The 27,617-nt window shown below is 34.1% G+C and overlaps 5 protein-coding genes across 11 annotated transcripts; 3 read left to right on the top strand and 2 right to left on the bottom strand.

Annotated features, from left to right (window-relative positions):
• The first annotated feature begins 1,557 nt into the window (after nucleotides 1–1,557).
• Nucleotides 1,558–5,622, top strand: QC (glutaminyl cyclase). The gene is made up of 11 exons (XM_021421026.1): nucleotides 1,558–2,122; nucleotides 2,211–2,267; nucleotides 2,439–2,474; nucleotides 2,871–2,935; nucleotides 3,322–3,385; nucleotides 4,071–4,188; nucleotides 4,373–4,470; nucleotides 4,676–4,746; nucleotides 4,839–4,866; nucleotides 5,086–5,140; nucleotides 5,280–5,622. The coding sequence occupies exons 1-11, from the start codon at nucleotides 1,865–1,867 to the stop codon at nucleotides 5,375–5,377; spliced, it is 948 nt and encodes a 315-aa protein (XP_021276701.1). The 5' UTR covers nucleotides 1,558–1,864; the 3' UTR covers nucleotides 5,378–5,622.
• Nucleotides 5,623–7,896: 2,274 nt separating this feature from the next.
• Nucleotides 7,897–10,151, top strand: LOC110419894 (putative serine/threonine-protein kinase At1g01540). The gene is made up of 7 exons (XM_021433024.1): nucleotides 7,897–8,539; nucleotides 8,623–8,724; nucleotides 8,828–8,950; nucleotides 9,069–9,239; nucleotides 9,375–9,498; nucleotides 9,584–9,793; nucleotides 9,906–10,151. Exons 1-7 carry the CDS (start codon nucleotides 7,971–7,973, stop codon nucleotides 10,041–10,043), a joined length of 1,437 nt encoding a protein of 478 aa, XP_021288699.1. The 5' UTR covers nucleotides 7,897–7,970; the 3' UTR covers nucleotides 10,044–10,151.
• Nucleotides 10,152–10,321: 170 nt separating this feature from the next.
• Nucleotides 10,322–13,196, bottom strand: LOC110417416 (putative polygalacturonase). Its single transcript, XM_021429775.2, has 6 exons — nucleotides 13,052–13,196; nucleotides 12,479–12,814; nucleotides 11,706–11,826; nucleotides 11,424–11,598; nucleotides 11,251–11,321; nucleotides 10,322–11,148 (listed from the first exon to the last, which is right to left on the bottom strand). Exons 1-6 carry the CDS (start codon nucleotides 13,070–13,072, stop codon nucleotides 10,454–10,456), a joined length of 1,419 nt encoding a protein of 472 aa, XP_021285450.1. The 5' UTR covers nucleotides 13,073–13,196; the 3' UTR covers nucleotides 10,322–10,453.
• Nucleotides 13,197–15,538: 2,342 nt separating this feature from the next.
• LOC110422668 (protein SPIRAL1-like 5) lies at nucleotides 15,539–16,377 on the bottom strand. The gene is made up of 2 exons (XM_021436675.2): nucleotides 16,085–16,377; nucleotides 15,539–15,993 (listed from the first exon to the last, which is right to left on the bottom strand). Exons 1-2 carry the CDS (start codon nucleotides 16,304–16,306, stop codon nucleotides 15,919–15,921), a joined length of 297 nt encoding a protein of 98 aa, XP_021292350.1. The 5' UTR covers nucleotides 16,307–16,377; the 3' UTR covers nucleotides 15,539–15,918.
• A 6,608-nt stretch (nucleotides 16,378–22,985) lies between these two features.
• LOC110410518 (beta-carotene hydroxylase 2, chloroplastic-like) lies at nucleotides 22,986–25,444 on the top strand. 7 transcript variants are annotated; one of them, XM_021420296.1, is made up of 9 exons: nucleotides 22,993–23,583; nucleotides 23,690–23,749; nucleotides 23,868–23,939; nucleotides 24,060–24,194; nucleotides 24,392–24,517; nucleotides 24,656–24,712; nucleotides 24,807–24,856; nucleotides 24,951–25,020; nucleotides 25,145–25,444. In XM_021420296.1, the coding sequence occupies exons 1-8, from the start codon at nucleotides 23,200–23,202 to the stop codon at nucleotides 24,973–24,975; spliced, it is 909 nt and encodes a 302-aa protein (XP_021275971.1). In that variant the 5' UTR covers nucleotides 22,993–23,199; the 3' UTR covers nucleotides 24,976–25,020; nucleotides 25,145–25,444. The 7 variants fall into 7 exon arrangements, 6 of the variants coding, with proteins under 6 accessions (XP_021275927.1, XP_021275936.1, XP_089639195.1 ...); XM_021420285.1 differs by having other exon boundaries at nucleotides 24,951–25,014; XM_021420252.2 differs by lacking the exon at nucleotides 24,807–24,856 and having other exon boundaries at nucleotides 22,990–23,583.
• The last annotated feature ends 2,173 nt before the right edge of the window (nucleotides 25,445–27,617 follow it).

Genomic DNA, 27,617 nt, shown 5'->3' on the forward strand with positions numbered 1-27,617 from the left:
TTTTACTAAGACACATGTCTACAAATATAATTAGAAGTGGTAGATTCATAATTTTGTAATCATATAAAGTCATAGATCAAGTCAATATTCGATTTAAAATAAAAAATTAATCACTTTTTGAATAAAATTAAATTATTACATGAAATTTCAATAACAATTTAAATATAATTTTTAAAATTCACTAATATAAATAAATAAAAAATAAAAAATTAATATTAAAATTTTATATTAAGTATCATAAGTTGTACTCGATATGTTTTTATGTTTTCAAATTCATCAATAACTAAATTTGTATCAACAGTCTTATCCACCCCTTTCCCTCCCCCACTAGAAGTAGTCAGACTTTGTTCCCTCGTCGGTTGCAACTTATTGGGTTATAAACTTATACATTTCTTAAACAAGATAAATAATTATGTATACATTGAATCAATTTTTCTTGGTTCAAAAAATATTTCGATGAATGACATGATTTATTCAAAATCACATTATAATTATTATCCTGATTATTATACACGATGAGAGAGAGGATATTGGTGGGAAATCCTTATTATTATTGCTAATATATATATATAATATAATCATAATATTTGAAATTCCTTGTAACATATCAGGGTGTGCTGTTAACTCGTAATCACGTATATTTACATTTACAAGCGTGTTGAAAAATATTTACTTGTACAATGTTTTAAATGTGAATAAGAGTAGAATTGTATATATGCGAAACTATATTGTTGAATTTTTTAAAAATATTAAACTTTACGGATTGTTATATTATTTATATGTATGTGCACGTATGAGAAGAAAATACAAAATAATATATCTTAATAATATTACACATTAGTGAAAAATTTTATTATATAAGTAAAATTTATTAATTGTTGTTGTGTTTTAAGAAAAGAGATTTGTGAGAAAAAGATTTAGATTTCAAAATTAATTTAGTGATTGTAAAGTACTTATAAAAATATTACTTTTCAATTATAAGTATAATTAATTTAATGGTTTATTATATTTTGATTGAAAAGAGAATTTCAGTTACTTAGATGAAAAGATAAATTTAAAATTAATTCTTATATCATTTGAAATCAAAATTTATTAGCCAGAATCTTTGTTTCCAAAAATAAAAAAGGATCAAGCCTTTCCTTACTCTATCTCGATTCCTGAGCTAACGCAACACCTTAAAACCGTTTTTTCCCCGCATCGACAAGTTTGCCAGGCTGATTATAGCATAAAATGAGAATCCTTCACATAGTTATCCGCAAGTCGTACTTTTATTGTTTTTGTTTATACTACTTATTAAATTTATTTATTTATTGTTTCGTACAAACTTTTATTGTGTTTTCCCTTACAAAGTATATACTTAATTTTTTTTTATTTAATGGGTGTCAATAAAAGTTAGTATTAATGTTCCAATATATCTCATTAAAAAATGCCATCCTAAATCTTAAAACAGAAAAGCAATAACTAATTAGTGTATTTTCTTTTTTCGGTTTATAAATTTTTTTTATAGTAGTATAGTACAGCTCCGTTCTGTAAGATATTTTTTAGGGAAAATACTTTGAAAATGAAAAAAAGAAAAGGCAAAATAGGAAGGAAATTGTCTGATGCAACGCGGTGCAAAATTATTGGTGAGATTCTGTCCAGATTGAGTGATTCAACTACCTGGTTCACACACATAGGATCTCAAGTGAACCAACGTTAGTTGACCATACAGCAACTGCGCAACTTTGGCATAATCTCAAAGAATCAACCGTGCAGCTGCAGCCGCCTCCGTCCGCTCTCTACAACGAGTTCCTCCGCCACTCTCTTAACAAATTGGGAACCCGCAAAACATTCCGATTTTCAGGGCTCGATCCAATGAACTGCCATGGCCTCCAAATCGTTTAAGAAGAAGACTAACAGCAAGCGATCTAGCTCCAAGTCGGCCGCCTCGATGGCCTTTTCCAAGCACTTGTATCTCAGAAGAATCTTCTTTGTAATATCGATTATTTTGCTTGTTTGTGTAATTGTTGTTTTGGGAGTTTCGTCAAACACTTGGAACAAGTTATCGTCCGTTAATCACTCCTTTCACTCTTACGGCTATGTAGTCAATGAATTCCCTCACGATCCCAACGCCTTCACTCAGGTAAATCCCTAACGGAGGAATTGTTTTCCTTCTTTTAGTTTTGCCCACAATTTTTTGAATTGAAAATATTTGGTTATTTGCTTTTCAGGGCCTTGTTTATGCAGGAAATGATACCTTATTTGAGTCTACTGGTCTTTACCGGCACGTGAGTTTTTTGCTATACATATACATTGTTGCTCGTGGTGGAATTATGGATTAGCAGTTTTATAGATTACGTTGCATTGTTCTGCCTGGTGCCTTTAGTTTTGTTTATGGTTGAATTTGAGTGATATGTGTAAATTATTACCTAACCTCCTATTTCTTCTCACTGGTTCAGTCATCGGTTCGGAAAGTGGCTCTTCGGACTGGAAAGGTACAGAATAGATCCTTGTCTTTCGATTTTCATACAAGCTTGTCGACACTCGTTTGGTCATCCATTTGCATCATGAAATCAACAAATATTAGTACTTTGGAAGTGAAACTTGTATACAATAAGATTTATTGAGAATTGTAACAAAAAATGGAGTTATATTTATTTGAAAGCTAGTTATAAAGGGATACAGTATGCTACCAAAAACATTACAGTATGCTACCAAAAACATTACTAGATGTGCCGTGTTCTGTTAACTAAGATTGGTTAAGAACTTTAAAGAGCAGTTCGATTAAATCCAAGTGAAAAATATTTAATAAATCCTGGATCTTAAACTGAAACAAACCATATTTTCCAATTCAGAGTTTATTTGTTTATTGGGTTTTTTTATATGTACAGGTTCAAATTCTTCAGCAGATGGCTGATTCATATTTTGGAGAGGGTTTAACTCTTCTTGGTGAAAGGTTTGTTTGAAGGAATTCTGCTGTTACACTTTGGCACTTGTGTTTATCCAAAACAATGAGCTCCTTTCTCCTTTTTCTTCCTCTTCTTCCAGCCATGTTTCTCCCTATTATTTAAGAACATCCTTCTGCCTCCAAATTGGTTTTTGAATATTTCTGAAGTTTAATGTACTTAAAGATCATTTTTTCAGTTGGGTATTTTATTCATACTTAGTAGATTGTTGTGCCTTATATGCATTGAATTGATGTTTATACTCTTCATCTACTTTGATTTTCTGCTTGATAATTAGCATGGTATTTGTTCATATAGTCTCTGCATTTTTGGATTTTACATATGACTTTTTGCGTGTATGTAAGCCTAATGTAATGGTTCTCTTGTCTTTTTGTAGGCTGTTCCAAGTAACTTGGTTGACGAAAATTGGTTTCATATATGACAGAAAAAATTTGAAGAAAGTTTGTGCTTCCAGTTTCTACACCACCCTCTTTGTTTTGGTTGTTTAATTTGTATATCATGATCTGAAATAAGTATATTGTGAGCATCTGAGCATGCATGGTTTAGTGTTATAATACATTTTTATTAAGTATTCCATTTCTGTACAAATATCACTCTTGGGAAGTCACTTATCTGCTTGGAGGATTTTTTTTTTTTTCCTTTTTTTCATTTTACAACATAGGTATTGAACCTAAAGTGTTTCTGGACTATGTTTTGGGTAGCCCATTTCTGTACTATTATTACATTGAATTCTCAGCCTATCTAATATACGCTGTCATGAATTTTAATACAACTCCTATCAGGTATCTACTTTCACTGACTTAATCAGGGTCAGTAGCTTCCTAATTGACCTTTGTTCTTGCTCTTGCTTGTCCAAATGTCATCTTGAGCAATGTTGCCTCTTGTTTTTTTGTTTTTTCTTTCCTTTCCACGTTTCTCTGGATGTTAACACTGACTTTTTGTGTATGATACAATAAAAATCATCATTGTGTTTGTATCTCATTACAAATGGCTTACATCATTCTTTGCCATCTCATTATCCAATCACATTTTACTTGCTTATTAATTTGAACTAAACTGCATTAAATGCTTGCATTATGTTATTTCTGTGTTCATAATGGTTTTACTGTGTAATACTCACTGCAGTCAGAGCAATTTACACATGAGATGGATGATGGTTGGGGACTGGCCACTGATGGCAAAATCTTATATGGAAGTGATGGGACTTCAACACTGTATCAGATGGATCCCCAGACACTAAAAGGTTTCTTTTGCACACACTTTCAGTATTGATTCTAAATTCCCCTCCATTTACAGTTTTCGACTTTGGTATTGTTGGAGCATTTCACGAGTAGATATGAGTGTCATTTTCTAGCAGTAAATATTGGTACCCTTCATTATTTACCCTCTTTTAATAACTGCATTCTCTTCGTTACAATATGTTGCAGTCATAAGAAAACACTTCATCAAATTTAATGGTCAGAGTGTACGCTACCTGAATGAATTGGAATATATAAATGGTGAAATATGGGCAAATGTTTGGCAGGTATGGTTTTGTAATTTTCAGACTTTATGTTTGGGGTTCATGTAGCGTGGAATTTGTAATTAATTTTGTTGGGATTTCATTATTGTCTGGAACTTGGTTTGTTTGCTTAGTGGTTGTCTTTGCATGATGATTTGTATATCTGGAGAAGAAAAGATTAGCTGTTGACTTGAGATTACTTCCTGAAGTCTACTTTCTCCCTGTGTAGACTGACTGCATTGTACGAATCTCACCTAATAATGGTACAATACTTGGATGGATTCTTCTTCAGACTTTAAGGTATAGTTTTCCTGTTTATTTGGCTAAGTTTTGTCTCTAATCAAATAATTACTAATTAGATCTTTGTGCTGTTTGTTTGTTCCCTTTTGCAGGCAAGGATTAATAGCAGCCGGTTACAATGTAAGCATTTAATCAGAAATATTTTTTTAATGCTGCTTGTGGTACAAGGAAGTCTCTGCATACTTTCTTTCAAGATAATAGACAGGGAGAGGAAAAATTATACACTTTAGGCTAGGCTTTCTACTTATTTTAATTTTATCACCAAATGGTTACATCAATTCATCAATGCTTACCCCATAGCAGCCTAACTCATGTATTTCAAAATTTCACTGTGTTTAGGGTATTGATGTTTTAAATGGCATTGCTTGGGATAGCAACAATAATCGGATTTTTGGTAAGTTTGAACTAGATTTGGCCAACAGAATATCATTAACTCCCCTGTTTTATACAGCTTATGCGTGTGATCTATCCATTTTGCATGACCATTTACATATATATTGAAGCTTTTTTTTTTGTTTTTTGTTTTCTTCTAGTTACTGGAAAACTCTGGCCAAAGCTTTATGAGATCGAGCTGCATCCTGCTAAGAAACAGTATAATAATGATGTCATTGAGCAGCTTTGCTTGCCTTGAAAAGCTACCTACACCCTTGAAGGCTGGGTTCAATACATGAAACAAGAATTAAAAATTTTCCATTTCAGAACAGGTTGATTGGAAATTTCAGATATATACATACCTGATTGCTAGAGTCTTTACAAATCTCGTAGAATTTGTTTGTCCTGTTTGGTTGAGAAGAAATATGGGGTATTAAATATGTACAGAACAGTTTAATAGGTCATCACATCACAAATAAAATGATTTTCTGTTTGGATTCACCATTCTTCAGACTTTGCTTGCGTTTCCTCGCTGGCTTCATCATCATTATTATCAGTAGATTTAATTTTAGGGTTTAGGTTATGCACATAGTGCCCATTAATTAATCAAATCATAAATAACATCGTTTCTTTTACAAATGCAAGACGTACGTCTTTGCAATGCCAAACGAGAGAGTAAACAAATCGGGTCCCTTCTGACTTCTGAGCAATCAAGTTCAGAGCACGGCGATTCAAGGGGTGACGCAACGTAGTTAAATAATGCCAGAGTGAATGAGTGATCTTCTTCCTAGTGATTCTCCATTTTGGTGCCGATGCTAGAGCAATCATCTATTGCCTTGCTCTGCCATCTCTCATACTACTTTCAGGTTGCTACGAAAAACTACATTAGATAACTTCAACCTGTGGAAAAGGATGGGGTTATTTGGGATACATGTGATAACCTCAACATGTTGAACAAGGTGGGTTGTTTACGGAATCAATGGCGTCCATAAGAAAATGGAGGTCAATGTGAGTTGGCAAATAACTACTGGTTAAAGTTGTGGGGAAGCATTAGTGATTTTCACACCATATCCATATATGGAATGAATCACGATATTCCCGCTAGTTCAAGATTTTTAAAATATTAAATTGAATCAACCTCTCCTCTTATAACAGCTCCTCCAGCGCCTAAAGTCCTGATTTTTAACTCGCTTTTAATCCTTGTCCTCCTCCATGAAGCCGACAGTGCACTAATTCGACATCTCTTTCTTTCTCGCTAAGCAGCATGTCATCAAAGGTTTCGTGTCGAAAAGAAAAGCTCTTGATGCATACCTCACTTGAGTGTTAAAAGATAATAAATATGAATTATTATAAAAGTTGGTGTTATTTGGTTTTCTTTAATTTGGATTAAAATAAAAAATATACAAGAAAATAATAAAATCAATAATGACATTTTTAAAAATATTTAGCCATCTTATCTTTGTGTCAGGAGGAGTAATAGTTTTGTGTAAAGTTCTAATTAATCTATATGTGAGTTGGTTAAGTTTGAAGGCTTTCAGTAATAAGATTGGTCTTTTTGATGTGAGAGCTTATTGAGTTTAGAGACATTCAGTCTTGGGATTGGTATTTTTGAACTTCCACTTTAAATGTGTGGGTTTGAGGTTTTCATGTATGTGTTTTATATTTTAAAATTTTTTTATTTTTCAATATAATTTTTATTATCATCTTTATTTCTTTTATCAATTCTTCTATCTCATTTAAATTTATAAATTTCTCTATCAATTCTTTTATCTTATTTTCAATTATGAGGTTTCAAACAATGGATACTTTTTTTAAGTTGTGAAACTTGTTAAGTTATAAGCTTTGAGGGATGAGCTCCACATTGAAGTTGACCAAGATTTAAATAGTGAAAACTAGATAGATGCATGGCTTGTCAACTTTGTGACAAATCTTGTTAATTGCCTCACAGCTCTTTTGCATCCATGTGGGTGTGGATCATTTTTCTCCCTTATTGCCATAATACTTTCATCATCTTCTTCATATAAAACCCAATGGTTTTCTTGAATAAATTATTCTTTTTGATGAAAAATAGTTCACAGCAGTTAAATTGTTTGGATCCAATTAACAAGTGTTTATAGATATCAATTAAGCATGTTCTTATCTAAGTATTTTATTTAATGATTAGTGCTATACAATCTTTCATACGATGCTAATTCATAGTTAAAAGTAAGCACTAATTTTTAAAAAAATTTCTATCTCATTACTTTTTTACCATAATTATGTAAGACATCTAAATGTGAATTCACTATGAAGATATCAATATTTATCAATTAGATAAGACATCCAAAACCTATACTTATATGTATTTATGAAATTAATGAATCATTAAAATATTTTTTATCATAATTATTAGTAAGATTTCTTTAATTTATAAATAAAAAATTTAATTACATTGAATGATTTCATTTAAAAAATATTTTTTTATTTTAATAATATTGACAAATTTAAATATTAATATTTTAAAGTTTTTAATATTTTAAATTAAATATTTTTACAGCGTAAGATATTTTTGTAATCAATGATTATTTTTTTGATTCATCCATAAAATATTTTACATTTAAAATAAATTTTTCATCCTTTAAACAAATATAAGTCCAAAATTGTTTTTTCTAAGAACAAACAGACCCGAGATAATCCCACAGCTCCCGCTAGTTAGTTGACATATCAAGATTTTCAAAAAAGGTGGCATATCAGGATTTTTAAACTACACCCTAGACTCTAGCTAAGATCAACCTCTTCTCTCTCCTCCCGCAACTAAAATCCCGAGCTAACAATACAGTGATCCCACATCTCTTTCTTTCTCATTAGACAGCATGTCATCAGAGGTTTCATATCTCAAGGAAAAGCTCTTGAAGCATACCTCGTTTCTTGGTCTGCGATTATGGATGGTGATAGTTGCATTCCTGATATTATTCATTCTTCTGGTTTTCTTTATCATCTCTCTTTGTGTTATCCATTATCGTCGTCGAAGATCCTACAAGCAGGCCCCCTTCTGCCTACCAAACCCCATTGCTCCCAAGCACAATTATCACAGTCCTTACAGCACTTCCTCACTCAATAGGAGGCTCCTTCCGCTTAAAGTTTCGAAGATCGAGACGAACATGACAAAGCCAGAGCTTGAGGTAATGCTATCTGACCAGTTGTCTACTCGTGCTAGCATGACAACGCAAGAGAGTCTGCCTGATTCGGAGCACTTTGCCAAGTGCTCGCCTCCGGTATCAGAAACCTGGACGGGTAACCACTTCAGTTTGAGGGAGGCTGAGATTGTCACAAATGGTTTCGCGTATGAGAATTTAATCGGACATGGAGATTATGGTGTTGTCTACCGCGGCGTTTTGTTAGATCATACGCGAGTGGCAGTGAAGAGGCTACTAAGTAACAGGTAGCTAGTTCTTGATCGATTCTAATCATTGCTATTTTTTAATGGTGTATATCAATTAAGCGTACTGATCATGTGACCATCAGTTGCCAAACCGAGCACTTCTTAACAGAGGCAGAGGCAATCGGTAATGTTCGACACAAAAATCTTGTCAAGCTGCTAGGATACTGCGTGGAAGAAGGTTACAGGTATTTTTCTATCATGTGATTCAACGAATTTGAAGTTGTTATCTCACCCAATTTGGTAATGGTGATGCCTCAGACCCCTTGTTTTGGTTTTCTGTTTCATTAGGATGCTTGTATATGAATATGTTAATAATAGTAATCTGCACCAGTGGCTCCATGGGTCCCTAGGACAAACCAGGCCCCTTACCTGGACAATACGTATGAAAATTATCCATGGAATAGCAAAAGGGTGAGTTCTACTATCTGAAACTAGGTTAGCTACTCTGTTTTAATACTAATGATTATGAGCCTGATGAGGCAGAGGATCAAATTATATTCATATACTTGATGAGATTATGTTTTTGCAGATTGGCATACCTCCATGAGGATATTGAACCACAGATTGTGCACCAAAACGTTAAGGCTAGCAACATATTATTGGATCATCAATGGAATCCTAAGATCTCCGATATCTCACTTTCTAGGCTGCTGGGTCCAGAGCACAGCCATGTAACCACTCATTCAATGATCAAGCTAGGGTCAGCTTATTTGAATTCAAACTTGTCTTACTCATATTCTTTGAGACTATACATTCTGAAATGAACTTGTGAAATGTGATATAATTGAGCAATTTTTATGTGGACGGCCATGTTTTAATTTGCCTGAATCTCTAGGTATGCCGCTCAAGAGCATGACTCTATCAGACTATGGGATAAGAAGAACGATATTTATAGCTTCGGAATACTTATCATGGAGATCGTAACCGGAAGGACCCCTGTGGATCATAACCAACCCCAAGTACCAATCTCTACTCTTAGCATTTTGTGAGCATTATATGAAGCTTCTGTCCCTAATTTTGAAAAATGGAATTTCCTAATTGCAGGTTTACTTAATTGACTGGTTAAAGTCCATGGTCGCAAACAAGAAAATTGCACATGTACTGGATCCTAGGATGCCAGAAATTCCTTCTATAAAGGAACTGAAACGGGTTTCATTGGTCGCCCTACGATGTGTTGATCCAGATTTAGATCATAGGCCTCGAATGGGACAAGTGGTTCATATGCTTGAGCCGCGTGATCTGTTGCTCAATGATGTAAGAACAAACTTTTATCTTCCAGAAGTTGAGATGTCACATTCTGCACCTATTGCTGTCTTGTCCTTCTGGCTGCCTATCTATTCAGTTTCCCTCGTATGTCATAATGCAGGAACGTCGCCCCAGAAGAGAGGCTTCCCCTCGAAATCACACGCAAGATAGCCAGACGTCTGAACAGGACGTGGTTGCCTCTGACATGTACGCAGGCAAAAGAGGCTACAATCATTACGAGAAAAGGATATCGATATAACATGCATAAAAATGATTCACCATTGACAATCCGACGCAAAGGCTCTTTTCAGATTTTCCTTCTATCCGATAAAAGCTCATCCATACAACATTTGATCTTCCGGAGAGATCTTCCTTCCCTTTTGAAGTAGAATGCAAACTTTAGTACAACGTTTGTATGGTTGTACATTTTCCAAAGATTTTTCGAGATGTGATGATGTGAGAAAATTCAACTTAACTCGTTTGAGCTTAAAGAAATGTAATCAACTTTTTTGCCAATCACCAAATATGAACTTCCTCATACTTTTGTCTTATTGGTTAGAGCATTCTTACAATCTCCATATCAAGTTCGATACTATAGTAGAAAAGATGGTAAGGATATAAAGGGCATGAGATTATAAGCATTAAGAGTGAAGTAAATTATAACAATTCTCAGAACTTGCCGCTCACAAAACAAGTCTTCAACATGACATCTTCAATGGGCAGCCTATCGTCTGGGAAGGGACAATCTATTTCCTTCACAGGCAACAAATTACATGGTTCAGGAGTCACACGGTTGGTAACTCCCTGAACATTAGTGCAATTCCATTGCAACTCCTTTGGCTTATTAGTGAGTTTGATATTGACATTTGAAATGCAAATAGCAGTGAAAGGATCCTTTTCGATTCCTTCCAGTCTTGCCGAATAGGTGACATTATGGGCCACAACGTCTCTGTAATTGATTCCTTTGATTACAGGAAATGCATTTGGGTCAAAGCCGGGGTCTGGATGTGAGCTATAAGAGCCTGTCATCCAGAACACATACTTCATTGTATTCAATGTCATTCTTCTAACATAAATGTCTTTAACATAAGCTCCTCTTCCCACGGCTGTTTTAATCCTCACTCCAGATTGGGTATTAATTGCTGTAATGTCTTCAGCTCTTACATCTTCGATTCCTCCAGACATCTCACTTCCAAGAGCAATGGTGGCACTGTCAGGAGAAATGCAGGTGAACCTTCTAATTACTAGGTGCTTGGTTGACATGTTGAATTTGATTCCGTATTGGTCCCAGCCACTTTTAACAGCTATGCAGTCATCTCCTGAGACTACAAAACTATCTTCGATTCTGGTGTTTATGCATGAATCTAGAAAGATAAGAAATAGCATTGTGGCTCATATCAACTTTTACAAAGTTGTAAAATTTCATTCCTTTATTAAGAACAAAGAACCTGTGAGTGCAAACAAACCTGGGTTTATTCCATCTGTATTAGGAGAATCAACTGGTGCAAGAATGGTTAAGTGTTGGATGATCACATCACTGCAATTTCAAATTCGATCAAAACCAAAACAAATATCAGAAAAATCAATTGTGATAATGTGGTTTCAATGGCAATTAAGTGTTTATATAGACAAAATATACCTGCTGTATATGGGATGGACGTTCCATGATGGGGAGTTGATCAATGTCAGATTCGATATCTGGAGCTGATTGGAATACATGATTTCAATCAGGTAGGGTCTGGTTTCATTCAGTTTATCCTCCTTGAACTTCTTCCACCAATATGCCCCTTGGCCATCGATGGTGCCATTGTTACCTTTTGTTACAAGCCGAAAAATTTCCCTATTAATTGGGTCAGATTTGCTCAAGGCTCGATGCTAAAATTTAATTGCTATAAGTTGATAGGTCTTAATTTTTAGGTACCTGTAATGACAACATCTGTGAGGTTGGTGCCGAAAATAAGACTGCTGAACCTTCCATCAGGGGCATCTCGCCCCCTCCCATAAGAAGGCAGAACAGGAAGAAGAGGCCACTCTGATTCGTCCTGTTTATTATATTGAAAGATTATTCGAAGTAAAATCAAACAAGATAAATGGTAATCACTTTACTTTTAAACAAGATAAAAACTAGATTATGCATCTCCTTTAATATTCTTGAAATTTGTCTTCAGGAAAAACTATAAAGATCATGAAAGTCTTAGCAGAACGAGGGTGTTCTGGTCCTCAGGCATTTGAGTTAGTCTAATGTCTGTTCTCCAACTCCACACTTTTGTAATGTTAGGTAGCAACGACCTGAAGATCTTTGACTAAAAGAGGAGGCCGGTAATTTTATGACCTAAATGAAAGTAAAATTGATGGCATATCGTATGTATAACATCATAGAATTTTTAAAAAAAAATCGTAGAATTTTATTTTTCACCAAAAAAAGAAAAGACCATCATAAAGTTTCAAGAGCAGAAAAAAATTCAAAAATGTAGATGGTATCTTCAACCTGAAAGAAAAAATTTTGTCGAGGTGAGTTGAAAAATCCTTTCATATGTCAAAACTCAAAGTAAAATTGAAGACAAATGGCAGAAATAAATAAAGAGCTAGATAACTTAGGGGGTGAGAATATCAGCTCTTAAAAGTCTAACTAATGCTGCAACATACCGGCAAGTTCTGACGGGTAAACGAGAATTTGATGGCTAAAAATTGTACCTGAACCCCAAGAATAACAGCATCCTTATGGACAAAGAGGGTGAAATGGCTGGTGAGATTGAAGCTCCCTGTTAGCCATTTACCTGGCGGCACGATAAGCTGTGCACCACCATCCGCCGCAAGCTGGCTGAGATTCGCAATTGCAGCTTTAAACGCCTGCGTGTTGGATGTTTTGCCATCACCGACCCCACCAAAATCTGTCAAAACCGCACTGTGCTTACGACAATTTAGAGCGGGGAACTCGATGCTCTCCGCATATCGGACCGCACAGTGTGCTGCTACACTCGAACTCAGTAAGCCCAATAGAATTATGGCTGAGATTAATGTCTCAATCACCTAAAGAAAAAGAGACAAGTTTGTGTCCTTGTAAGCTATTCCTCTATTTTCAATCGATCAATCAGAACAAAACGATTCGAAAAACAAGGAAAACATCAATATTTTCTCTCCAAAAAAAAAAAACAATCGAAACATGTTGCAAATAAGAAACATGAATCATATAAACTTATAATTATGTGATTTGACCCAGAAAATAACTGAAAGAGAAGAAGAGCAAACGGCATAGAGATACATTACTTGGGATTTCCTTAACTCCATTGCTGAAAATTGAAGGTATACATGTCTTCTTTGCGAAACAGAATTTATAAAGAAGAGGTTGTAATGTACAATTAAGGTAAACAATTATGACAAAATCATTGATTATTTGGCATGGCAGTGAGAATTAACTAAATAGAGCAAAAATTATGAGGATGCCAAATATGTAACGGTAACTGAAATATGTCATGGCCATAAAAGACGACGTGCAAGGAAACTAGAATGCAAAAACTGTGTACGTGCATCTCCTTTTTGGATATTTTTGATCGACGGTTGTATCATGCTTGTATGGATAAGAGTTCCAACTTTTAAACTTGATTTGTACATTTCTTTAGCCGTTGGATCCAAAACATTGAGGTGGCATGCATCAAGTGTCCTGCGGATTGACCAAGGAAAGCCTGGTCCGGTTCTAATGGTGCCCGCTAAATCTTAGATTTGTTCTAATAATAAAATTATCTTCGTCTGCTTCTATGTTTAAAGAACAAAATTCTTAGACTAATTTGGTCTGCCAAAAATAGCATTAATCACAAGGGGAAAGAGTGATGTTTGTGGTAGACCTAGAAAAGATAAAACCAGCCACTTCGTATAATTCCTGCTTGCTAATTTACAACACTACAGATTTTCGAATAAATCAGTTTTAATTAATTGTAAAAATTTATTTTCAGTTTTATTAGTGCATAAATTTATTTATTCTTATAACAGAATCATCCGCCTGGGTATATATAACTTCTCCACAACGCAAACTCAGCCCACTCCCATGCATTGCACAGCCGTGTAAGTTAGAAAAAGATAGTCCTAAAGTTAGGTGGAAAAGGAGATCATAGCTAGGGTGCCTTTACCAGCGTTAAGATCTTAGCTTTATTCCATCTTGTAGAAGATAAATGCAGCGGATTGCTTATCTCCTAACGAAATAAGGCAGCCGTTTCCTTCTATCTTATTGATCGCTATTGACAAACCTTAACCAAGCATGCATGTCTCTGGAATTGCTTGTATACTTTCTTAGCAAAGTCGTGCCGATCGAGCTTTCCACTTGTATACTTTCCTTTTGTTTGTGAGATAAAATGATCTCTCGTTTTTATACAGAAATTGCTTGGGATTTCATGTTCAAGATCAAGTATACTAGAGCATGTATATGGGCTCAATGAACGAACTGCGGAAGCCTTGTTCTAATTAGCTACTACTTGGGAGAGAAATAAGTGGTAGGCAAGGCCCATGCCTGTGAATTGAAAAGGAAGAGAGTGATGAACGACTAGCTACTTTATGTTCTGGAATTGCTAGAATTTCAGGGGATAAACAAGAAATTGATGTAAGTCTGTGGCAGTATGGATGTGTTTGTTATTGTTGTTTTTTTTTTTTTGAAAGACAAGAATTTTTATTATAGTTTCGGTGAGTCAAAGTTAAGAAGAAACAAAGATAGATAAAACAACAGCAACACCAAAGAAAAAATAGTGTCCTATATAAAGAGAATTACATAATGGAAAAAATTATTCGTAATAGGTAGGATCCTTCTTTAACTAACTCGTCCATAATAAAATTTTCTTCTTTAAATATATACTAGAATGATGAATTGATAGTTCAAAACTCTCAATATGATTTGAAATACGTTTCATTCATCAAAACATTAGAGTGATTATTAGTTTAAAAAATAACATTACTAGAATTATTTTAAATAATGAGAAAATGATAAGCGACGTGGAAGTGATAAAAATAGAACTTTCCATAATTGTCATAAGCGTAGAAAAGTTTGAGTCGTCCACTACAATCGACTTACGAAATATTCCTTTGATGACTCCTGTATGATGCTGCAGAACACAACCAAATGTTGCAAGATCCAGCTTCCCTATTGCAGACTTGTTAACATTTAAATATCATAGAACCCACTGAGGGATACGACCAATAAGAGAGGCAAACTTTGATGATATAAGAAAAGCTGCAAATGATGGAGCTGCTTATCTTTTAAATCATTTCATTTCTGACCAGTCATAACAATTGAGAATTATGTAAAAATATATTTTTTAAATGTCATCTTTATGAGAATGTATGGGAATTATTACGAAATCTTCACATTATTTAACCACAGTTACAAAATTCCAACTGGAATCAGATTTATTAAGGAAAATTTGATTTATTCAATTGAAATATTTAAAATAATTTTTATCAATTTATTATGAATTGAAATTTTGAAACTTTAATTAAACCAAGTCAACATTTTGTGATAACTCTCATGAAGTTAAGTCTAAGTGGGATCAAAACTCTCCTCACAATTGAAAGTTATGGTATTCCCTTATCAAGATAAAAAAACATCAATTCTTTTATGTTAGATCAACACAAAAACACAGTGCACTGACTGGCTTGAATTTTTTAAATAATAGATGCATCTGAGTATACAAAAATGATGAGGTCAAAGGAATTGTTGGGATGAGGAATACTAGAACAGAGAAATCCCCTGTCAAAAGGAGACAGAAAAGAGATACAATCCATCATCAAAGCTTAAAAAAAAAGAAAAAACTTGAAAAGAAGCTTAATTTAATACTGTAATAAGATAACTAATTGAGAAGTACAGCAACAAAGATTCTTACAGCTGACTTTACTTCACCCAAACCAATCGCTATCACTAATATAATATGATTTATTCAGAACTTACAAAAGGATACAGCATGTAATATATCTGATGTCTAGTGATCGACAACCCTATCCACAAACACACACCGAAGTTCACAATTTTACTGAACGAGTACAAACTTTAAAGCACCTGCTGCTGTGCCCTTATTTGTAAGAAACCCAAATCACAACCAAACTGAATCCTCGTCTATACATAGAGTGGAACAATAATTCGGCTGCAGGAACCGTTACTTGTCTCCAAACAAGTATCCAAGAGATGAGTCCCCTCCCGGCGCTGACTGAACCTTCGTCGTCGGGCGGTCCTGAAAAGAAAGTAAATTGAAGAAAGAGGAAAAATTTGTTGAAGAAATGAAAAAGTTCACATGTTGAAATCGTCCAAGCTAGATCACTCACAGTAATGAAGTTGCCTGAGTTTTGCCCTTGAGCTCTGTGATAATTGTTGGTGACACTTGACTTCTTGGAGGAATTATTTGGTGGTTTCTTAGTGGTGTTATCATCATCCCAAGGGGCTTTGATGGGAGTTGAGGGTGCTAGAGTTTTGCTTGCCTGCTGATCAGAACCAAACAAGTATCCAAGTGAACTCGGACCGCCACCGTAGCTTTCACCTCTTCTCATGTTTGCTCTAGCTAGTTTTAGTTTCTCTCTTAATTAACCTATGTCATCAGTTCAAAGGATATAAGCTAGTATATATATTTGTAGCCAAGTTGTGTTCGTATTGACAGGGGCAACAGGGGCGACGTTAAAGCATTTTTAAAGAATATCAAATAGAAAAAAGATATTTAACAGTTAAAAAGAATTTTATATATAATTTAATTTTTATTCATTTAAAAGATTAAATAAATTTACAAAATATTAGATATATAAAAAAACATATTATATATATATATATATGACCTAATAGAACTATGAAAAGAATCTTTCTCATTATCTGCACACAAGAGTGAAAAAGAATAATTTTTTAAATTTAAATGATTTTTTTTTGTGTGTTCTGTATGAAATGGATAGTTTTTTTGAAGAAGCCCTCTTTATTTTCTATTTGCTTCTTGAATTATTAATTAATATATTAGATTATTAGATTGAATTGTTTATATATAATATATTATGATAAACTATTGGGTTGAATTTTTAGATATAATATGTTATGATAGGTTTAGATTTACATTAAGATTTAGTAGGTTTAGATTAGTAGACTTACTCTTATTTTTTTTTAATTTGATAAGCTTAGCACATTGGATTAAAATTTATATGATAACTAGCAATAGGCTAACTATAATAACTCTAATTTCATCAAAAGGTTGATGGAATAAAAATAATTATTAAATAAAAAAATTATTTTGAGAAGTCATTAAAAATATATATAATAAATAAATAATTTTAAAACATGACACCCATGATGACACTACCCTCCGCCCTTGCGTATTGATGTTCTAATAAGTATGGTTTACTTGAATTGATTCATATTTCCAATAGATTCATTTGAGATTTTTTACTATAATAAATTTGATTTAAATATTTTACTATAATAATATATTTTTTATATTATTTTACAATATTTTTATAAATTTTACTGCACTATATAAAATTTTAACAACATTATAAATAAAATGTAGTTATAAAGATTGTATACACTAATAAAGATTACACTTTTAATATTACTATTAAAAAATATAATTAAAAGTTTAAATAATTACAGCTTTTAATTTTTAACTACATAAAAAGTATATTGACTGAGAAAGTATAATTAAAATCTAAATTTATTGTAATATTTAAAAAAAAAAAGAAAATTTATATATGCAAAGAAGAAGAATTATCCGGATATGTATCTCAACCCTTGAACTGATCAAGCGATTTTCATTTAATTAGACATCTGTTTTTCAATCTAATTAGTTGTAGTCGAGAGCACCATATGGACGTTTTGTAGGTTTTATATCATTCATGATCTGGTTAAGCGGTTCAAGTTGGTTAATAAATCAGATTTTTGAGAGGATTAAAAATTTAAAATGTTGACACTTTTTTTAATCCTTTCTTATTTCAGAATAATTATCTTAAGTTATTTCCTTTTTTGGCAAATGCATTTTCTTTGAATTGCACCAGTGATATTTGAAAGGATATATACCTATAATTAACAATGAAAACCTCCTTCAATTATGGGATAATAATTATTTTGAGGATTGATTTGAGTTTGAATAAATTAATGAGATAAAAATACACCCTACTTTATAGTTCCTGTCATCCACTCATATCAAACGCTATCACCCAACTAACACCAACTTACAGACATTTCACTTCTAATTCGATTCAAATTTTACAAGAATATCAGTACAATAATTTATTTCTCTAAAGACATTTCAAAAGAGAATAAATTCAATGGCATCTAAAGATACATTGCTTTTTATTCATATAATTAAAAAAAAGAGGAAAAAGAACTCTATTTACCTAGGTTTGACTGGCAGTTGGCAAGGTTTTCAAATGTCTAAACAATTAAGACTTTAACCTAACAATGTTACTCTTTAAATATAATATAACTAAAGTTTAAGGTTAGAATTTGTCATCTTGATACTTCGGAGCCCTTCAATGTAGTAATCTACCACCAAAAAAAAAAAAAGATTTAAATGTATCCAAGTAAATTCCATAACTTGATTACTGTGTGTTACTTAGAAGGTCTCACGTTCTTAACAACTGTTGCATGCATCAAAGCTTCCACCATCCAGTTCTTGATTAAAAATTTTTTGCGACTTGCTTAATGCATGGTTTTCCTTGTGAGGAAATATAGACAAGGTTGCGCACTAGGAAAAATCTCGTGCTATTTGGCAACTAGCTGCGGCCCGAGCATGGAGATTCTAACAGAAGATGAGTCTAACTGGCTGTAAGAATGTGCTTAAACAGAAACAAGATCCAATCTATACAAAATTATGAATTTTCTCAAAGTGACTACGACCTCTCAATATTTTGGAAAAATATAGTTTGGTTTAAACATCGATATCATGTGGGCTCAACAAGCCATTAATGTTATAACTAAAGCAGTTACAAATTATTATTCATAACATGATTTGATGTTTTATGTCTAACTTTAGGTGAATTGTATATGGACTTCCACCACCAACATTTATCAAGAAATGTTTATAATAAGATGCATATGTATGGTTGTTGAAAATTTATCGTTTACCGCCATAGAGGGCTTTTTCTGTCAATCTATACATGGATATAACCTTATTTGATAATAATAATTAACAAGGATCAAGCACCAATTAATCTAATGATAACACACTTCAATTTGCATTTATATTTTCAATCAATTTCCCAATTCTAGAAGCTATGGAAGAGCATGGTTTGTGAGCCATAATAAATATACATATATATACCCGCACAATTCAGCTAATTATTATAGGAGGCATAAAAATGAAAGATTCTTGCAAGCCAGAGACATCCCCCACCAAGACAGGACATTTCTGCTTTTGTTCTTTAAGCTTCTTTCTTAGACAAGACATGATCATTTAGCAACCTCAAATCCGTCTTAGGTTTCTTCCCTGGTAAGAAAAAAAGTTGGCCTAGGTAGGTTGGTACCTTTTCCTAGTTCTAAACCCATGAACTTTGTACGCTAGGTTGAGAAATATTCCTTACAAATCAATGAGAAACAACGTTGATTCAGCTGCAATACAATATCATAGTGCCCGCTCAAGTTAAATGTTAATGAATCCAATCCTTTGCAATGTGGGAATTAATGTTATATTTATATATATATATAGTAATTTTTGAAAAGATGAATTGATGTTATTCAAGAAAAGGGATGATTAATTCATTTTTTGCAACAACAACGAACAACGAGCAACAGTATAGTTTTGACAATCAAGGTGGTGGTTCAATTTTTTTGTACATAATTAGTTAAGGTGGTGGTTAAGCCATGATTTTGCAGACCAAAAATGATGATGAGCTTCAATGAAAACGATGAAACCAGTTCTGTCGTGCTATGATAATTATATACGTAGACCTTTAAAACTTTCGGCAATGAATGATGGTTGAGCTCTCTGCGCATGATGCCAAAAGAATCTAACAGATCTAAAAGCAAAAGACGCCAAATCCCTGATAATGCTGTGATAAAACATAACGCTAAGAACTCGGCTTTGTGAATCGTGACAACTCTTTCCCATCCATGGTTAAAGAAGAAAGATATGAATGATCCATATTAATTTGGCAGCGTTAGATCTGCAAGTTGAAGTTGATACGTTGAATGTCCCTAGAGATTAATTGATTAAACCCCATCGTCATTTGATGAATTATGTGTTCTTGTTATTGATAAATGCTCGATTTATTTAAATTATGTATTAGTAAACAAATATGTCAATCATCAACTTCATTAGTAGATATTCAAAAGGAGGGACTGAATTCTTTGGATTTTCATGGGTTTTCTCACCTCTTAATTGATATTAAGCAATTAATTCTTAATGATAATTATATTCATGTTTGTATGCCAATACAACTTAGTTAGTAGAGTAACCTTGATCCCACACGAAAAATAAATAAACAGATAAACAAACTTTATATTTTTTTTTCTCAATCAAAGATAAAGATTTTATTAAGTATCAAGAATCCGATATAATGACTTGGTATATCCAAGTAACAGCGAAGACATAACCCCAGGAGAGGTCTGTCCTTGTATAACACATCTAATTATGTTCTTTTTGGGAGATGTAAGTTTCTTTATATGTGACACTATTTCGTATTTCCCATGCCTATGCTTTCGTTGAAAGAACTTTATGACTTCGCTGATTGCCACCAACAATCATCAATAGGAAGTAGTGTTATATTAGTTGACAGTGAGCTCACATGTTATCTTAACATATATTCCCTTTTTCTTTCTTCAATTTCTTCGTACTAAATTTCCTGAAAACAATATTAAACTCTGGCCCAACCTCTTTGCCCATTTTGGGCCAAGCTTTGTGAAACACTGGCTTGATAGGCAAATCCATCCTTCTTGCATCCAACATGGTCCCGGGACCGTGGAACTGGATGTTTGAGACACTGTTGACAAATATTGGTTCAAGGCTATGCAGGCGTTGGGCCGATTTAGTGAATGCATGATATTTTAAGATACACTAGTATTATTTATTTAAGCTTGTGATCATGCGACAATTTTGAGTTGGAATTTCATTATTTTGGGCTGTTCTGCTGCTGCAGATCTTGCCTGCTTCGATTCTAGGTTAATGTCTATTCATTCAGTCTGGGTGCATTCGAACATCGCCTGTCCATTGTTTCTAGAAAAAATCAAAATGTCATTTTTCAGAATTTGTGGGTTCAAGGTAGCTGGGACATTTTACGAAGTACACGCTGTGAATCGGACTTCCTTTTAATCAGTTCATTCCATGACCATATCATGCAATAATACGGTGCTGGGGAAAATATTTGTTTTCTTCATTGGGCATTTATGAGAAAGTTCAACAGGAAAAGAAGGCACTGAAATTTTATTCTTAGAAATAAGAGTTGTTTTATTAAATCAATTCTCCCTTTCTTTCTAAGGGTGTAATTTAGATATGCGCTGGCCTACCTACCTCCAATTAAGTGTGAAGTATGAAGTTTAATCAAAGATATATAATTGAGATTTAAAAAATAAGTTAAGACTTCAGAAAATGTACATATATCCACTTTTGACCAAAATAAACTATCTAAACATTTAGCATTGGGCTATTTCAACAATTAAATATTAATCATATATTACATTTAGCGCACTTTCTTTTCCTTACAAGATTAATTTTTTTTTTATAAAAAGAACAAGATAAAAACAAAAACAGTAACAACTTGAAACACCTCATTGTCAAAGATAATGCCAAAACCATATGCTTGTTGGCTCCGGCCATCGGTTGTTAAAGGCTTAAAGCACTTTACTCGAAGAAAAACCTAGAACTGTACTCTGATCCAAACGAAATCTCTGGTTGCACGAGCTGTTCGCCAGGTGGCGAACTCCACGGCGAAAAGGAGAACGCGTGTCCCGAGAATACCCAATGAGGCAATCCCATGTGGCAATAACAACATCCCAAAAGGTGCTGATAGGTTGGTAGCGATTATACTGGAGATTACGTGGCACGATAGAAAGGGCAAGGCCTTGTTTGTTGGAAAGGAGGGAGACCTTAATATCCTTTCCTGCGGTCAATTATTTTCGAAACTACAATTTGATTGGCTGTCCGCTGCCCTGCAAATTTGGCAAATCCTACCGCGGACGTCAGCCTCATATTTTCCTCTGCCTGCCTGCCATTTGTCCTCCTGTACTCCTGACTCATGTTCACTCGTCGACCTCCACTTTCCCATTACTTTACACTTGCTTTTCACCCGAATTACCGAATTGCCAACGTCCTTTTCCGAAGGGTCTTCCCAGCTCCCATGTTTTTATATGGTAGCTTAGTTTGTTGGTTAAAACTAAAGTAGTATAACAAAATCAGACTCTAATTTAAACCAAGTAATTAGTATCAATATTCGCTAATAAGAGTTTGATTTGATTTCAAAGACTTTGTTTATCTTGTTCAAAATCATATTTGGAATGTGGTTTAAAAATCAACGATTCAATTTTAATTAAAGCTTATTAAAATAATTATAAAAAAATCTAAATCCGTCAGTGATAAAAAATTTGAAAAAAGCTAATATGAATCTATTTTAATTTTTTTAATTGCCAACTTTAAATTTAAAAGTAATTGAGAACAAATAAAATATATCTAATGTTGGGGGGAAGATGACATGAATTGTAATTTATTGTGATTTATTGTGATATTGATGTTAATTGCTTTTGTAAACCTAATTGAATGTGTCTCTGAAGTCAATTAAGACTACAACTACTTCAAAGAAGTTGACAAGCTTTTGAAAAAAAAAAAACTTATTATCATGCTCTTAATCATGATGACAGTAAATAAGTATATTGTATAAATGGGAATGGGAGAAAGATAATCTGTCATCTCCCATTTAGGAGTATAGCATTCAATGGGTCTCCATACGTGATTTCTTTTCACATGATGCGTAAGACCAAAGGAAAATCAAACCATTTTAGCATATACTGGTATACTACCACAAATAATCAGCCCTTTTAGATCCCAAGAACTGAGAAGAAAAGCAAAACGCTCAATAGAAAAAAGAAAAATAAGCAAAAGGGAAAAGCTAGAGATAATTTCCAATAACACATAATATGAATTTTCCACGTGTTATATTTGGAAATGGCCGGTGGTGGCAACTTGGTAAATTAAAGATGAAACAAGGGTTTTTCTATTACCATGTGTACCATATGCATTAACTAATAGAGATTGTGTTTAAATTCCATAAACTTTGCCACGCCAGGAAAGTTGTGGTCTCCGTGCATTTAACCTCTCTCACTCTCTAAAACCCAGACATTTCTCCTCTGCCTCGCACCGCCCCATTTCTTTTCGTCTGCTTCTGCCTCTTCCTCTGTCTTTGTATCCTCTGTGGGAGCTTGTGTTTAAGGTTTTAGAATTTTAGCCCGTAATCAAGTTTAGCTTCTCGCAGTAGTTTCCATGGCGGCAGGCCTCTCCGCCTTAACCCCTAAACCTTTCCGTCCATATCTATCCTCACACCTCGAGCCGAAGCCAACTCCGCTTTTTCATCCTTTACGTCGCCTCCAGAAAACAGTATATGGAGTTCGAAGGAAGACAAGCTTTGCTGTTTGTTTTGTGCTGGAGGAACAGAAACAAAGTGCTCCCCAGATCGTAAATCTTGTAGAAGAAGGATCCGAGGATGTTAGAGGTTCTCAGATCTTAATACAAGCACGTGTGGCGGACAAGTTAGCTAGGAAGAGATCAGAGAGATTTACTTACCTAGTTGCTGCTGTAATGTCTAGTTTTGGGATCACGTCCATGGCTGTTATGGCTGTTTATTATAGGTTTTATTGGCAAATGGAGGTTAGTTTCCTCTCTTTGTCTCTTTTTATTTCCCGTTCTCTTTGTTTTTTTTTTTCCTTCTAACAGTATGGTCAAACTCTGGAATTCGGTTGTTTTCTATTTTAAGGGTGGGGAGGTACCTCTTTCCGAAATGTTTGGTACATTTGCTTTATCGGTTGGTGCTGCGGTAAGTTCTATATATCTCCTTCATCAAGATTTTTACTACGGACTAATACTCTAATATAATCGGCATTTGGAGTATGATTTGAGTGTTGAATCGGAAACTGGGTCGTTTCGATTTTCAGGTAGGCATGGAGTTTTGGGCTAGATGGGCTCACAGAGCGCTTTGGCACGCTTCTTTGTGGCATATGCACGAGGTATTTCCTCTTCTTTCATTTCCCTTCTTTCCGTTTCCTTTTAAAATAAGCTAAGCAGCTGAGATTGAAATCTCTCGAATAAGATTGCTAAAACCGAATTAATGAATTCTGATTTCGCAGTCTCACCATCGACCTAGAGAAGGTCCGTTCGAGCTAAACGATGTGTTCGCCATTATCAACGCGGTCCCAGCTATTGCTCTCCTTTCTTATGGTTTCTTCAACAGAGGCCTCGTTCCTGGTCTATGCTTTGGTGCTGTAAGTCTTCTCCTATCTGCTTTTGGTTAGTAATTCTTTAATTGTTCTTTTTCTCTCTCATAATCTTTATGAATCTTGGCAGTCTTCCTTAATTAACGGTTTAATCCTACTTAATAACTTGGGATTGGAAACTTTTTCTGCATGTTCTAAAATGACCCCTCCTTTATTCTAATATTTTTTATATGACTTGGTCACAGGGGCTTGGAATTACGGTGTTCGGAATGGCCTACATGTTCGTCCACGATGGTCTCGTCCATAAGAGATTCCCCGTGGGCCCCATTGCTAACGTGCCCTATTTCAGGAAGGTTGCTGCAGCCCACCAGGTTAATATGCACCACACCAAACATCTTACATAAGAAGACAAGCTTAAATTTTTTTTTTTTATCAATATTTATACGGGCTTTTCTTATAACCAAATCTAACGGCCATGATCTTCTTCGGATATGATGTTTATGTTTCAGCTCCATCATTCAGACAAATTCAATGGTGTCCCATATGGTCTGTTTCTAGGGCCTAAGGTGCTTGTCTTAAACATCCTTATCTACTCTTTCATATTGTCTTTATTTTTCATTTGTTTGGTTTCCTTAGATTTTTCTTTGTTTTATGGAGCAGGAGGTTGAGGAAGTGGGAGGTCTAGAAGAATTGGAGAAAGAGATCAATAGGTGCTTGTCTTAAACATCCTTATCTACTCTTTCATATTGTCTTTATTTTTCATTTGTTTGGTTTCCTTAGATTTTTCTTTGTTTTATGGAGCAGGAGGTTGAGGAAGTGGGAGGTCTAGAAGAATTGGAGAAAGAGATCAATAGGAGAATCAAATCAGGCATGGGTTCGTGATAATTCTACTGTTTAAAGGGACCCATTTTTGAGCAATTGCCAGTGTATAGATACAATACTGTCATTATTATAAGTGGAAAATGATTTTGAGTTAATCACTGTTGTTTTCCTATCAGGCGAAAGACATGGATTGTTTTTTCTCTTTAAAGAAAAACATGGTTCAAAGGAGGAGAATTAGAGACAATGACTTGGGAACGGAAAGCCCTCAATCTCAATTTACCAATACTGTTTAAGAGTTCAGAATGAAAGAAATATACAGTGTATGGATTATGGTTTTCCCACTGAAAATGAACCCCTCAAATCAGCATTGTAATTTGTAACTCAAGCTTCGCGTGAGAATATGTGTCTAGTGACGTGTAAAAATCTCATACTTACAAAAGAGAAATACAAGAAATTGTTAATGGTAATTACTTTTAGTTTTGTTTTTTTGGGGTGAAAGATAAGTCCATGATCTGTTGGGTTCATTGACGACGATAATAATGAATTCAAGAATGAGCCAACTCTCACACCTACTTTGCTTTCCCTTGGCCCTGTAGCCACCAAAGCAGCCAAACCCTCTTAGTTAAAACTTACAAGAGAATCTTTTCAAAGGGATACGTAACACCCCCAAAACCCACGCCCAAAAAAAAAAACATAGCATTAGCATGTTCTTTCCAGAACGGTTATTTGTTTATTCATTACGACTTCCATGGTTTTAAAGTATTACTTTCTCATCTCATCTTTTTCTAATAGGAGATGGAAAAGGAAAAGCATACAATCTCTTTTTTTTGTGATGATCAAGATTCTCATGAACTTTTATATATCTTCTAACGTAATACAAACTGATACATGAATCTTAATTTCTACCAATTGGAATGTGTAAACTCAACTTTTCACTGTTTTCTGCCCATGTGCTGTCCCCTTGTCCTGTATGGGTAGGCACCTCGTCTTTGCTCGAACACTCTAAAGTCGCTGGCAAATTACTTTTTGGTTAAGCCGAGCCCACAGCATTGGTTTACACGAGTAAGCAAATAGACCAAAACAACTTTTCATTTGAAATCTTATCATCAGGAGATTTTCCTTTTTCCAAGATAGGTTTAGGCATATCCTGAACCTGCCGATCTCTGAATCATCAAGATGAACTTTATGTCCTCGACCAAACTGGCAAGGGTAGGCCCAAGCTATCAACAATGTGTCAAAGTTATTCTCGCCAATTTCGAATTACCCAAGGACCTATAACCGAAGCTAGCTCTTGCTCAAAATCATAAATGTGGCAACCTTACCTAGCTGATTATATCTAGATGCCATTCACCTTTTAGAAATGAGCTACATTTGATATATCGTTAATAATTCTAGTCACTATCCTTTCTGTACAAAATTATGTACTCTGTTAACACAACAAGATTTGTCTATTCCATTGAGAACATTAGTTACGGTGAAATGACACTAATTACGATCTACATATATTAATAATTGTGACAAACAATATTCATCAAATATAATTGTTTACATATATTTAAAATTATACTTACACAAGACTTCTTATCATAATTTTTTTTAATGGATCTTATCACATTCTTTTATTCTGCTAAATTAATTATGGAGGATATATAAATAAAAGTAACTTACATAGACGATTTTATTTCCTATTTAAAAATTTACTCTTAGTTCCTCTTAAATTTTCCTGCTTTAATAATAAAATGGGCATGATCATTTAATGATTGAAAATAACATTGCCAATATAATGAACAAGATACACTCTGAATTTTACACAGGGGCCACTCTGCCGACCATTCTATGGACATTATTGTTTTGTAGGTTGGTAAGGCTATGAAAGTCACTTTCAATCAAGGTACAAAAGATTAATTAGTTGATGCATGAACCATTATTTCAGAAACACAATTCATGTGAAAGGCATTGAGACTAGCAAGCGTGTTACAGAGCAAGGACGGGCAAGAAACTGATTAAAATGAAAGAATCATTCCAAATGAACTTCTATAAATGATCAAATCCTACTTTAGGAGTTCAAATTCTCTTTATTTGAGTCGACCCCAAAAATAGTTTGGTATTGTTGGTTCGTTGAAGCATAGGACTGTACATGTCCCCGACAATGAACAAAGGGACGCCATGTTGCTTTAAGAAATAAATCTGTAACCCTAAACAAAACACCAGAGGTGTAAGAAAGCAAACATATACGAATCAATTAGTCTGTGGGGATTTAAGGATATGAGCCTTGTTTTACATACACGAAACATTGGCCAATTATTTAAGGATGAAACTCTGACTAGTTCTTTCCCTTAAAAGCTCTTTGTCATTGAAATTAGAATCAGTTCATTTTGTTCCAACAATTCTACTGTGTGCTTTGGTAGGAAACTACCATTTAATTTGGAAAAAAAAAAAGGAAGAAGAAGTATTTTGTCATTTCGTGGAATTTACCAAATTCTGCTCTCCATAATTATAGAAGTGTACCCATTGATGGAATTGACTTTCTGTGGTTGCATTATGTTAATAGCTTCTATACGGATAGCCATTTTTAACGGAGCCAAAACTTAGCTATTCCTGAGACAGCCATCCACGAATTTGAATCCTCGTGGACGTTGTCAGCTTGGT

This window comes from Theobroma umbraticum, unplaced genomic scaffold (assembly GCF_002168275.2).
Source record: "Theobroma umbraticum cultivar Fairchild unplaced genomic scaffold, ASM216827v3 scaffold_30.0, whole genome shotgun sequence".
Taxonomy (NCBI): Eukaryota; Viridiplantae; Streptophyta; class Magnoliopsida; order Malvales; family Malvaceae; genus Theobroma; species Theobroma umbraticum.